The sequence below is a fragment of the Lathyrus oleraceus genome, chromosome 6 (genome assembly GCF_024323335.1).
Source record: "Lathyrus oleraceus cultivar Zhongwan6 chromosome 6, CAAS_Psat_ZW6_1.0, whole genome shotgun sequence".
Lineage (NCBI taxonomy): Eukaryota > Viridiplantae > Streptophyta > Magnoliopsida > Fabales > Fabaceae > Lathyrus > Lathyrus oleraceus.
This window is the reverse complement of record NC_066584.1, coordinates 470,163,456-470,178,228: the sequence shown is the minus strand read 5'-3', so window position 1 is coordinate 470,178,228 and position 14,773 is coordinate 470,163,456. Positions and strand designations below refer to the sequence as shown.

Sequence of the window (14,773 nt, the reverse complement as noted above, 5' to 3'; positions counted from 1 at the left end):
AAAATCGGAAAAGTATGATCTTTTAACTATGGTTAGGCCTGTTCTGAACTCCATCTCAAATTATAATATGCAAGTGGTTTGGCTACCTCAACCAACTTGTGATTTTATTTGTAGGATTGTTGGTTTTTTTTTTTGCGAAAAGGTTATTCAAATTTTGGTGTGCATCTCGTTGTCTGGAATAAAATCACTAAGTCTGAAAATATTGATTTAATTGGAATCTAGAAATCAAGAGAGGTTAATACTTTTATATTTGGTAAGCTGGTTTTAGGTCTCCTCCAGGATTTTGAATCCCTATGGGTTCAACTTTTGAAGCATAAGTCGTCTATGAAAAATAAACTGTGATTAGTTATATGAAAAATATGAAAAATAAACTGTGATTAGTTATAAATAAACTGTGATTTTGAATCCCTTAATATGAAAAATAAACTGTGATTAGTTATATGAAAAATAAAGCTCTTGTAGCTATAAATATGAATTTTAATTTAGACTGGGGAATGAAAACTCTCTTTCTGATTTTTCAGTTAGTTTGGGGTAGGGAAGTTAGAAGAGCGGGTTATCTATGTGGAGATTCACGATCTGGAAATGCGAGTGAATGATGTTTACTAGAATATAAATTGAAATTTCAATTCATTATATACTAATATTCTTACCATTGTTTGCGACTGCATGAAAGCGCTTCCCATTTGTTTGAATTCTCTAGTGTTTGATCCATTAATCTGGAAAGATAATTTATATGGTATCTATACTACTAAGGATGGTTATAACTGACTCAACAAACTTGGATTTTTTCAGAATACAACAAACAATAACTCTTGGAAGTAGGTGTGGATATTCCTGCTCCTAATGAGGTGAAATTCTTCCTTTGGATGACTACATAAATCTCTTCCTACGAGATCATTGTTATGTCATTGTGCTATGCTCAAGACAAATCTTTTTCCTATATGCAATCAGACAATGAGACAACTCTACACTATCTGAGAGATTGTGAAATTGTTACTCGTTTTAGGAAATGTATTGGCTTCTTGGACCCATTATTCTTCCAAATAGATAGTTTATATGATTGGATTAGACATGTCCTCGGTGGTGACTATATCATTTTGACTTCTTTTTGGTGGTTGTGGCACGCTAGGACTATATCATTTTTACTATATCAATTTATTTATTAGTATTTTCTAAAAATAAATAAATAACTTATTTTCTGCTTAGATACCATCACCAAGATTTTAATTTAAGATTTCACTTTTGTGTGAATTTACAATTGTTATTATTATTTTATCTATCTAATAAAACTAAAATTAAAATAGTTATTTAGTTGCTGGGAAAGACAAAAATTAGAATATGAGATATTTTTAATAGTTATTACCATTTTATTATTTAATAAAAATATAAAATTAAAACACTTATTTAGTTGTTGGAAAAAATTAGAACATAAGATTTTTTTAGTAAAAATTTGTGGTGTCGATGAGTTGTTATTTTTTTTTTAAATTTATTATATTTTTATTTTTATTTTTGATAAGTTGTAGGATTTTTTCTCATTCTATAGAAAAAATCTATGTGCTTGTAGGTTAGAAGCTGATGTTGGTGATCAAACTTAAAGATATTTCACTATTATAAATAATATATTTTATGATAAAACTTTCACCTCAACCAATAAATAACTGAGGTATAAGTCGCAGTTGCGCTACATTTTAATTTAAAAAATTCCATTTATTTGATCGGTTTTAGTAGGAAACCGAAGAGAAAATTAACTCAGGAACACGCTTCGAATTCTAGTAACTTTAATTTATGTTTTGATTTATTTCATTTTACTGTTCATGCCTTCCTTCATATTTTAGTTTTAAATAAAAAATAATTTTTTTTTCACCTCAATTGTGATTTTCAACCGTAGTGAAATATATATATCCTAGCTTGTAGGTTTCACTAACCTAAAACAACACGCCCAAAACCTTAATGAGTTTATCATGCCCATTAACAACGAGGGCCCTAAATACTTCTCATCCTCAACTCCTTTACCATCATATCATAACTCTATATCCATGTATTATCTAGCTAACTTGTAAAAAAAACATGGAAATACGAAGATGATATGTGTTTAGTGATGTCATTCAATACTTATAAGAAGGAAAGACCGAAATCATTTTTTTTTACTTCTTCTTCACATATCGTGTATGAGAAACATCACTACTCATGTTATATTAATGATGTTATTATTTTTGTTGTTGTTGAGACCCTAAATTCTAGATGTTTAATGTTTTTGATGTTGTTGTTGTTGTTGTTGTTGTTTAGACCGAGGCTGGATGTTATATGTTGTTGTTTTTGTTGAGATAAATACATAATAAGTTTATTGTTGATATTGTTATAGTTTTGTTAAGATTGAGATTGTTGTTTTTGGTTATTGGTTAATGTTGTTTTTAAGTTGTTGTTTAATGTTGTTGTTATTGTTTAGACTGAGATTCAATGTAATATGTTCAAATAAGTACATAATAGGTTTATTTTTTCTTTTGTTGTAGTTTTGTTGATATTGAGATTATTGTTTTTAAGATTGTTGTTTTTCAGTTGTTGTTGTTGTTGTTTAGTTGTTTTACTTAGTAAAATTTTGTAAGTTATATGTTGTTGTTTAGTTTGTGTGATTGATTGAGTTTGATATTGATATTCAGATATGGATTTTGTGCTTCTGTGTGCAACTTTCATCTTGTTCCTGGAACGTGTCAAGAAGACATTAGAGTGAAGGAAAATACATTTGAGTTTATTATATCTAATATTGATTGGTTGTTTCACTAACTCTTCTTTGAACATATAACCTTTTAAATTGATTTAGAAAATAATATTATGAAAAAATAATTTTTATTTGAAGAAACAACTTACACTAATCAATGTTTTTCGAGCATTCTGTAACTCAATATTCATCTTATTTTCTTTGATGGTTAGAATTTCTTTTAGTGCTTCTAATTTCCGTTGAACTATTTCTTCTATACTTGTTCATTTTGCAAAATATCAAAATTTATGCTTAGAAGAATGGATTTGTAGAGAAGAAAGTGTTGAATGAAGAACTTGAAACATTGAATGAGATTCTAATTGTCAAAGAGCGAGAGATGAATAATAATTTACTGGATGCTCAAAAAACCATTGATTATTGTAAGTTGTTCTTTAAATATAAAATGTTTTTCATATAATTATTTTCTAAAATAATTTGAAAGGTTATTTCTTCAGTTAGGATTTGGTGAAATAATCAACCCACATTAGATATAATAAACTCAATTGTATATTATCACTCGCTTAAAACCCACAACGAAAGGGAAGGGTGCTTTTCTCCTTTTAAAAATTTCAAAATGTTGTTGTTGGCTATCAAACTCATAACTAATACAACTTTTCTGTTGGTGGAACTATAACAAAGGGAAAAGTGGCAAGTTTTCCTAACGCCCTTTGTTACTTCACATATAAAACCAAGGTAAACCCTGTTTAACAACTGTGGTAAAAAATGTTTTTGGTAATAGTGTCTAAAGCCTCATCAAGTAAGAGATTCAAGGATTCCATTGAAGTGCTTATATGATTGAGGCACTTAGAAAATTATCTCAAAAACTTCATAGCTGTGAAAGAGAGAAAGTATGAAAGCTCGTCATATCGTGTTTGTAGACATTTTACAATTTGTTCTTCTCAATTCGACATATTAGTTTTCTCTTTCTAATATAAATAGTTACTTTACCTTTTGAAAAAAAGTAGAAAATATTCAATTTGTTCTTGTAAAAAAAATGAAAAATAATCATTAGTATTTTTTAAAAATATTTTTTTTTTTTTGGATATCAACAGCAAAAATTTAATGTTAGACTTCTCAATTGTGTGCGATTTTATGATGGTTATTACCGTTTTATTTGTCTAATAAAAAAGGTATTTGATTGTTGGAAAAGATTAAAAATATATTTAGAATATAAGATTTTTTTTGTATAAAATTTGTGGTGTCGATGAAGTTGTTATTTTTTTATTCTTTTTATTTTTTATAAGTTGCCTTTTTTTTTGCTATAGAGTAGTGAGACAAGAAGATTCTCTATTTCTCTTTCTCTTTTGCATTGTTGAAGAGATATTTAGTATTCAGTTATCTATTTTTGGTAGATTAGGATTAGTTAACATGTATATCAATTGATAAGACAACACACTTTTTTGCATATGACCTTATGATACTGTGCAAAGCTACCAAGAAAAATGCTCAAGAATATGGTTTGAGTTCTAGTCAAAACATCAATTCAACTAAGTGTAAACGTTATGGTAGAGGTAGTTCTAGATCTATGAAGAGGCGCATTGCAGATAGGCTTGAGTTCATTATGGGACAAACCCAATTTAACTATCTTCGAGCTCCTGAATTCAAAGATAATCCTAGAACTCATCATCTTTAGATCATATCGGATATAATATTTTCCAAACTAACTACTTGATATGGAAACCCTCTTCCTATGATGGGAAGGGTCCAATTGGTTCAGTTTGTCATACAAGACATGCTTTTGTATAGCATTATGATTTATGAATGAATAATATATCTTCTTAACATATTAGATTCTTTTAAATAAAGTTTTGTGTTAACAAGTACCATAGTCAGTAGAAATCTAATTACTAAAGAGTGAAAGGTTATTTTCTCATATTTGTCTGAAGGGGGTCTTTTCTTGAGAGATGTTAATACAATAAATAAAGTTGGTTGTTTCTATCTTTGTTGAAAATTGTTGATTATCCATAATCAATTGTATTCTATATTTATTAGTAAATATTTTTAGCACAAAAAACAATCATGTGTAATATTACTTCTTAAATTACTATGTCCTGGCATTAAGCACCTCTTTTCCTTTTCTAGAGGAACATATATAGAGATGACAGGTCTGTAATGGGAAGGATTTTATTTATGGACTGGCAATTGGTTGATATACAAAATTAAATATTTACACATAGTATTGTCAGTGGATATTGAATTTATGAAATTTATTAAGGTCAATTTAATTATCTAATACATCAATTAGAATATTTCACGTAGCTTATCTATTTTGACACCTCAAATTATTGAAGACCTTTTGAAGATTAAATTGTCATTTGATAATATTAGTATTGATGAACGTATTTGGATACGATATGCAAACGGTAATCTATCTTTTAAGGATGCATACAATTGTATCATGAAAGATCACGTTGAGTCTTCTTGGAAAAAAATCATTTGGCTTCCTTACATACCTCCTACTAACTCATTAGTGACTTGGAAGCTAACACAAGATATTATTGCAATACAATACAACCTGATTCGAAGGGAAATACGTATGATTTTGAGGTGCTCTCTGCAATTCTGATGTAGAAACTGCTTATCTCTTATTTCTTAGATGCAGGCACACCTTAATATTCTGGCATTGGATGGAGTGATTGATTGACATGAAAATTGATATAACTAGGTAGGAAAGCTTATTCAAACTTATTGGTAGAAATTGAAGCTCTCAAATTCAAAATATGATCAAGAATCTCATCATAATAATTCGTCGAAAACTTGCCACTTAAAAAATGATATCAAGTTTTAAAATAGTAAAATTTACTTTAATAGAGACATTCTTCATGTTAAATAATTGGTCTATATGACATCTACTTTTTTTAAGGGGCACGTGTACTCTTTAATTCACTAGTTTACAATTCATAAATGTTTTGACCTCAAATATCAATCTCCTCTAGAACCTAAAATCATACGAGTTAATTGGTGTTTTCCTAATCATGATTGGATTAAGTGCAACACGGACGGAGCTTTAAGAGAAAATCTTGAAATATTAACTTGTGGTGACATATTTAAGGATAATTTAGGAACATTGTTGGGAGTTTTCTCGATTAAGATTGAAGTTTATTCCTATTTTCAAGCTGGATTATATAAAATCTTATTTGCTATTGAGTATACCAACAAAATGAATTGGAGAATTTGTTGGCTTAAAATTGACTCAATGTTGGTCTTCGTGCATTTTCTAATGTGAATATTTTTTTTTAGCATTTTTAATTAAATTGAAAAATACTTTACACGTTATATGTTCCTTTAGATTCAAGATATCTCACCTCTTAAGAAAGAGAAATGCATATACAGATAGATTAACTAATGCATTTTTTTTTGTTGATTATGACACTTCGTGAGACTCACTTTCTATTTATACTGTTGAATGTTTTTTGAATAGCTTGAAAAATGTCTATTTTCTTTTTTTTTGTTGCTAGTTATTTGATGGGTTGAGTATTATATCCCCATCTTTTTTTATTCAATAATTTATCTTTATTAAAAAAAATAAAGTTTTTTATTTTATAAATATAAAAGAAGAGATATATGTCCTCCAAGAGTAACACTAAAATATTTAATGTCTCTTATAATACTTAAAAATAGTTGCCATAATTAATTATATATTCAAGGGTGTCCATATTTTCTCTCAGGATATTTATAACAATGAAAGGCTATATTTAAATGAAAAAATAAATAATTTTTTGCAAAAAACTCGTCAGAGATTTAATAATAATAATAATAATAAAAAAACTGATAGCAACAAAAAAAACACTTTATTTCCTTTATAAGTCATCTTACAGTGTGCATTTTCTTTCTACTAATCTTTAATTCTTATGTTGACAAATGCTTGCAATGATCATTAATACAACATATGTACTATAGTTAAAAACGGTAACGAAATATATTGTAGTTAAAAATGGTAACAAAATATCATTATAGTGTCATGCAAATAAATAAAAAAAGTAGTAAATTTATGAGTGGCCGTTGTTGGTTTTATACTTGTGGCCTTCACCTGGACTTGGACCAGAATCATTCATCCCTCCAATAATCCCGTGTCCAACTCCAGGTGATGGACCATCTCCCTTCAATGTCCTAAAGACTCCATGTACCTCTCCAATTACACCATATTTTCCTTGTAATGGACTCAGCAATGGCCTAGCTTCTGATACATTAGGAAACAAAGAGATAGGCAAGGAAACAAGAAGAATAAAAGTGAGAAATGAGAGATTGAATTTGAGTCTTGTATACATTATGTTCAATGAAAATAAAGGCTTTGTTATTTGGAGTTGTATTGTATTGCTGAAATAGCATCATAGGGAGATGATATTTATAGGTAAAATGAAACTTGTAAATTTTAAAAGCATGTGACAAATACCTTTGTTAAGAAAACACACAAGGCATGTTCTTTTGATTTGTAGAAAATTGGTACGTATGAAAGTGATGTGACTAATAAAGTAAACAGTTCTTGAAATGACATATTTTAACAGAATTCAAATTAAATTGTAATATCTCACGCAGCCTGAAGATGAGATTGAAATTCCTACCAGAAATTTGAAATAAAAAGAACTCAACTACTATTTACATACATTGAAAGATATTTCGTTATTTTTTACCTTAAAAAGGAATTGATTAAGTTTACAAAATTTTCAGTATATAAATGTCGTGAGATGTTGTTAAACCTAAGCAAAATTCAAATGCCAAGTTAGTATCCTGGACTAGTGACTATTAATAAAATAATTCATGAACTCGAATCAAAGATGAATCATTTGAAAAAGAAAAAAAAACATGAGTACAAATTTTTTGGTGAAATAATTATTCAGATTTTACTTTTGTTTGAATTGACGCTATTGATTTAGTTGATGCAAGTAACCTCATTGACTCCATTGCAAAAAGCCATCAATCTAGGTGTGCGGTATGCAATGAACTGATTTTAGTGGTGTGCTGATTTCTAACTTGGCAAGTGGAAATTAATCCAAAATTAGTATATTCTTTTTTTCTTATTACTACTATTTTGATGAAGGAGCTCCTACATGCTAGAAATCAATATACTTTCAAATTTGTGTTTGTTTGACCTTCAAGATATATAGTTATATTTGCTAATTCTTTAGTAATTTCATCATTCTACTTTATATTTTTGATATTGAGTTCAATTAGAATTATGTGTCACTAACAAGTATTTCTAAAAAGTATTTCTAAAAGCAATCTTTATGGCTTGTTAGGTCAAATGAAGGTGGAGACTGATATGCGATGCTAGTGGTCTCTAGTGTGATATCTTACCTGTTAGGTATAAGTACATGTTGTCTCCTCCTTGATGATAGGTAAATTTGACTTTATTCATTGTAAGAAATTTGTCATATATCAACGGAAACCTGTTGTGATTGTAAAAAAAAACATTGGTATAAATAACATTTAAGACCACAAATACAAGTCAACGGTTGGTATAAGGTTTGAAATAAAAGGCGCTCAAATTCATTAAAGACGCTCAATTTCTCTTTATAATAACAAATGTAAAAAAGAAACTAAAGTTTTATAAAAGTAAATAAAAAAAATAAACAACTCCTTCCCTAAACTCTCACATTTCTCTTCACCCAAAAACTTCAGAAACCCTCAATCTCACTCAGTTTCGGACGTCCTCAACGCCAACCGTGAAACCCTCCGATTACCCTCAAATGATGTCGTCGCTTTGTGTTTTAGGTTAACTTGCAATAGTTGTAAAGTTCATATCGATTCTCTTCAAGACCAACGTTCCCACTTCAAATCTGACATTCATCGATTCAATGTTAGATTCACTATATCCCTCTATATATAATTCAATATTTGCTATATATTCAATTTTTAAATTTCACTTTCAGCATCTTTTTTCTATTTTAGGTTTTTTTGTTCTTGTTAAATTTTAGATATCCATTTTAAAGGGAATGATGATGGTTCTTGATTAGATGATATGATGGATGTAATTATAATAGGTGAAGTTGGGAAACATATTGTGATTGAAGAAGATTTTGAGGGTCCAACATCTGATTTTGTTAAAGACTACGATGTTTCAAGTATACATAGTTCAGAAAGTGATACGAGCAACGATGATGATAGTGAAAATGAGTGTCGAGCTCAAAGTGTTGTGCGTGGTAAGTAGGCTTGATTTGTTCCATTATTTTCATAAATGAGTAATTTTAAAATTATGGTTTCTCTATTATAATTATTTTTCATGTTTTACGAAATACTAATTATATATGCTTGTATTGTTCATTCAACGAACATTACCAATTGATCATCATATCTCTTCGGACGAATATCTCGTTACACTATCCACTTGAACTTGTGATGAAACAAATTATGATTAGGTAACTTTATATTTGAGACTTTTAGTAATATTTTATATTTGATTTTGTAATTATCTTAGCGTGTAATATTTTTAAATCATTTTCAATAGACAAGTTTGTGGAGAGACAATATAGGTTGAACAACTCTAAAAAAAAAAACTCTCATTTTGTGAGCCCAAGGTAAGTGGATTAATTGCGACATTCACACACACACACACAATATATATATATATATATATATATATATATATATATATATATTCATGAAATGTGTGATTATATATTCATGAAATGTTTAAATTTGTAGACTAGGAAACAAGTAGAGGAATATGAGTGTGAGTACTATGTAATGAAACACATGTCATGAAATGCATACAATAATATATTAATGTTAAATTAATTTGCTATTATAATTAAAATCACATGATATTCAATTTTTTTCACTTGTTTATGTAGACGTTTAACGACAAGACACGTTTCTCTCCCGATGACTTAGATGACGTCCGTAGACGTTTACCATTTATTTTCGACGCGTTAGTTGAAAAGGGAAGTGGTACGGTACAACTTCGTCTTTGATGGTTGTAAATATATTTTTATTGCATAATTTGATATTTTATAAATATTTAGCTAATATATGTATAATATACAGGTAAACAAATACAAGTTTGTAATATATGGAAAAATAAAATAAAAGTAAAAAAAAACAAAATATTTAATCACATTTATTTATACCAAGTGTTGTTATAGATAAAGCGCAACATATTATAAACCATACAATCACTGGATTTTGAACCTGTGATCTTTCGCTTTATATTACAACGGTTGTATACTTTGACCATTGTGATGTATAGCGTGCTACCTAGTTTATCACAACGGTCCTACGCCTGTGGTGGAAAGCATCATACATACAATCACATCTTACCTCACAACGGTTGATCGGACGTGGTTGTATCCCTTTTTCCAGTTGTATGATATGCATTTTCCTTAGTAGTATTCTTTTCAAATTTTTGATATCCTCCACGAGACAATTTATGTGGATAGATATTTCTGGCTCGATTTTCCTTTCTTTTTTGGCTCTTTGCCAAGAATTTAGGAGTGGTGCGAGACTTTACAAATTTCTCCAAAAAATCCCGATCGATAAATGAATACATCAAATATGAAGGCTTATATTCAGGGTCATCTTCATCTCTTGGATGTTTAATATAATCACGGGTAAGTCGTGTCTTAAAGCTCCTCCAACACTCAACATCATATGTAAGCAGTTTCTTTTTTACCATACTATCATCTGGACTAACATCAAACACCTCCTATGTCTGTACAACACAATTGTTATTAATATTAAACAAAAAAATAAATGATCATATATACGTGTAAATAAATCATAAAATACCTTAACATCATTCCATATGGCGTCTTTCAAGTCCTTGTCAACTTCGTGCCAACTATCAATGAAGAATACTGACTTTACTTCTACCTTATAACATATATACTTGTAAATAAATCATAAAATACCTTAACATCATTCCATATGGCGTCTTTCAAGTCCTTGTCAACTTCGTGCCAACTATCTATGAAGAATACTGACTTTACTTCTACCTTGTAACATAATGTAACCCATAAAATCCTCAACATGTTCACCATAAGCCCTTCTGATTCTTATATCAATTGTAACCGGGTAGCGAAGACCATTTTCGTGAGCCTTTTTAACCTTGATATACATCATGACACATCTAGTTTTTCTTTTACGTTTTATATTAACAGAGGTTGCATCAAATATTGTATGGAAGATGCTTGTCGAATAGGTCATGGCTATCTAAATAAACCTCAAAATGATCAATAGAAACTATTTCAATTAATCAAACAACACGTAGAAACTAACAAACGTTTTAGTGAAAAAAATAAAATAATGATCAAGAGAAACTATTTCAATGAATCAAGCAACACGCAGAAACATTCTAACTAACGTTTCAGTGAAAATCAAAATGAGTAAACGTACCTTAAACAATTTATGGTTTTAATAAAGATGATATGCGAGTTTTGAAGAATATTTGTTGGAGGAGGAGTTATGACAATCGCCTAAGATTTTAAAAAAAATGAGAGTGACGAAAATGACGTAGGATCTTTGATAGCAGTCTGATGTAGTTCATGCAAAATATGTGACACGTCGATTTTATATAGAAGTTGGCGTGAAAGTATTAATTAAAAATAAAAAATATAAAAAAACACAAGAGCGCCATATTCTGGGAACTCGCTTAAAATATATATCATGTCGGTTTTCGATGAAAACCGAGAGATTTTAATATATAAAATAAAAAATTAATATGGGCTTTTAAAAATAGTAATTTGAAATTGTTGATTCAAAATATATTACCTCTCAGTTGAAGCATGTAACTGAGGTAAATATTAATAAAATATAAAATAAAAATTAACAAGGAAAAAAAGTGAAGCTGGAAAGGCGCCAAGTGAGAAATACTAATTAAACCATTGAAAAAAAATATAAAATACAGTGATTGAAATTCAAAGCGAGCTCCCTTATAGTTATATTCTCTTGGTTTTCTTAAAAACCGAGGGAACAGGTTGTTTATTTAAAAAAATTGCGCTCCCAGGATCTACACCCTCAATTTTTTTATTGTTTGAGGTGTAAATTTTGTCATAAAAAGCGTTAGTTGTAGTAGTGTGTTAATGATGCTACTGAAAATATGGAGAATAATATTGATGTTAATGCTACTGAAAATGATAATTTAGATGCTGAACAGGTTAATGTTCATAATGTTAATGACAATGGAAAAGATATATTTAATCCAAGAATTTGGGACTCTCTTGAGTTTAAATTCATTGATTTATTAGCTATGAAATTCCCTAAACGAGATTTATCTATTGTGAATGATCCTAAAGATAAATCATATAAACGCTTTACGACTAATTTGTATAGTAGAGTTGTATCAAATGGAAATAAGTGTGATAGAAATTGGTCTGTCTATTCAAAAGAGCTTGATAGAGTAATTTATTTGTGTTGTAAGGTATTTATAAAAGGGATCGATAAAGGTCAATTAGAAAATGAGGATTTTGATGAATGGGCACATGTTGGAGAAAGACCTAGAGAACATGAAATTGGCATGGAACATGTTAAGAATATGACTACATGGTATGAATTGCGTTAAAGGATGTAAAACTTTCAGACTATTGATAAAACATCTCAAAGATTGTTTAACAAAGAAAAAAAATCATTTGAAAAGTGTTTTAAAAAGAATTATTTCAATAGTGAAATTTCTTACTAAACATAATTATTTCTTTTGTGGTTCTAATGAGAGATTGTACCAAAATAGTAATGGCAATTTTTTGGGCTCAATTGAAATGTTACCTGAATTTGACTAAGTAGCTCAAGAACAAGTTTACACGTATTACAAATGATAATGTTCATGTTCACTTTATTGGACATAACATTCAGAATGTGATAATACTTTTGATTTTTTTTTTCTGCAATTAAAACTGAAATCATTAGAAAAATCAAACAAGTAAAGTATTTCTCAGTGATACTTGATAGTACTCCTGATGTTAGTCACCAAGAGAAAATGTCTTTGATAATACAATATGTGAGTGTTTCATCAAATTTCGTTATCGTTGAGGAATCGTTTTGAGGATATTTGAATGTTGATGATACAATTGGTCAAGGGCTCTTTGATGTGTTACACAATGATTTGAAAATGCTTGATCTTAACCTATTTGATGTGTGATGACAAGGATATGATAATGGGTCAAATATGAAAGGAAAATATCAAAGTGTACAAAAGAAATTTTTAGACATGAATCCGAGAGCCTATTATACTCAATGTGATTGTCATAATGTTAGTTTAGCTTTGTGTGACATGGCTAAAAAATTTAGTTTCAAATTTTTAGACATGAATCCGAGAGCCTATTAGTTTCGCAATAAATTTTTCTAAATCAAATTTTTGAATAAAATTTTAACTTAGGATCTATTCACCCCTTCTAGATCTAGGCATATCGTCTAACATACATGTCATCAGTGGTGACTCTATCATTTTGGTTTCTTGTTGGTGGTTGTGGCGTGCTAGAAACAAATGGCATCTTGTGAATGAAGTGATATCTTCATATACTTTAAAACTCATCACTGTGAAATAATCTAATATGTTAGCTAAATATTTTCTCAAGCATAATACGTCTCATCCAACTAAAAACATTATGTGGAATGCACACAAATATTGTAATATGATTTTGAATGTTGATGGAAATAACACTGGTAATCCTGGTGCATCAGGTTTTTGTGGATTGATTTGAAATGTTGGTGGTGTTTGGCTTTTGGTTTTGCGGGTAATATTGGTTTTTGCAACATCCTTCATGTTGAACTGATGACGCTATATCATGGTTTGCATATGTCCTAGGAACTTGACATCATAGACCTGATGCGTTATTCTGACTCCAACTCTGTTATCAAATTTATCTCAAAGTTTGTTAATGTTTGTCATCACTATGTCACGATTCTTCACAATATTATAGATTTTATCTCTAGGAAATGACTAGTTCAAATATTTCATAGTCTTAGAGAGGAGAATGTTTGTGGTGCCTATCTAACAAAGTATGTGACTGATAATAATATGGTGTACCGGTCTTTGCAGAATCTCGTAATAGAATCATCACCCTCTTTTCTAACTGATGTTAATGAGACATTATTTTTTAAATAATTTTTTTTTTCTTTTCTCTTTTTCACTTGTAGTTAAAAAAAACGGAGAATTCAGAGTTACATACATCATACACCTTAGTTTCTTTAACAACGATATATAAATGAAAGAATTTCTTTTACTCGATCCAAATAAAAAAATTAAACTTTTATTTTTGCACACTTCTTTTATCGAAACTATTCATTTTGTCACCTATCTAACCCACTGATAGAATAAAATACCAGCATTGATTCCCTGTTGGATACTAATTAGTACTTTGTACCTGCCCATAAAGGTTGGTTCATGAGAATATTAGTTTCCTAACTTGCAATGAGTTGATAAAAAAACAAAAAAAAACATCGCATTGTCAACATTCATTCATCGCATCACGTGTTTGTAGACATTTTAGAGTTTGTTCTTCTAAATCCGACATATTAGTTTTTTCTTTCTAAAATAAATAGTTACTTTAGTATTTTTAAAAAACAGTAATATTCAATTAGTTCTTGTAAAAAAACAAAATTATTTTTAGTATTTTCTAAACATAAATAAAAAATAATTTTCTTCTTAGATACCATCACCAAGATTTTAATTTAAAATTTCACTTTTGTGTAAATTTATAATGATTATTATTATTTTATCTATCTAATAAAATATAAATTTAAATAATTATTTAGTTGTTGGGAAAGATTAAAAAAATTAGAATATCAATTTTTTTACTAGTTATTATCATTTCTTTATTTAATAAAAAATACAAATAAAACACTTATTTAGTTGTTAGAAAAAATTAAAACAAAGATTTTTATTAGTAAAAATTTGTTGTTATTTTTAAAAAATTTTAAGTTTTAATTTTATTATTTTTATTTACTATAAGCGGTAGGATTTTTTCTCATTCTATAGAAAATACGTATGTGCTTGTAGATTTGAAGCTAATGATGGTGATCAAATTTAAAAGATATTTCACTATTATAAATATAATATTTTATGATAAAATTTTCATCTCAACCAAT

At 28.7% G+C, this 14,773-nt stretch overlaps 1 protein-coding gene across 1 annotated transcript; it reads left to right on the top strand.

The window, feature by feature from the left end:
- The first annotated feature begins 11,789 nt into the window (after positions 1-11,789).
- LOC127096301 (uncharacterized) lies at positions 11,790-12,251 on the top strand. The gene has a single exon (XM_051034887.1). The coding sequence runs from the start codon at positions 11,790-11,792 to the stop codon at positions 12,249-12,251; it is 462 nt and encodes a 153-aa protein (XP_050890844.1).
- The last annotated feature ends 2,522 nt before the right edge of the window (positions 12,252-14,773 follow it).

Excerpts from the sequence above, each read along its gene's own strand:
- LOC127096301 (XM_051034887.1), top strand. The coding sequence starts at position 11,790 with ATGGAGAATAATATTGATGTTAATGCTACTGAAAATGATAATTTAGAT.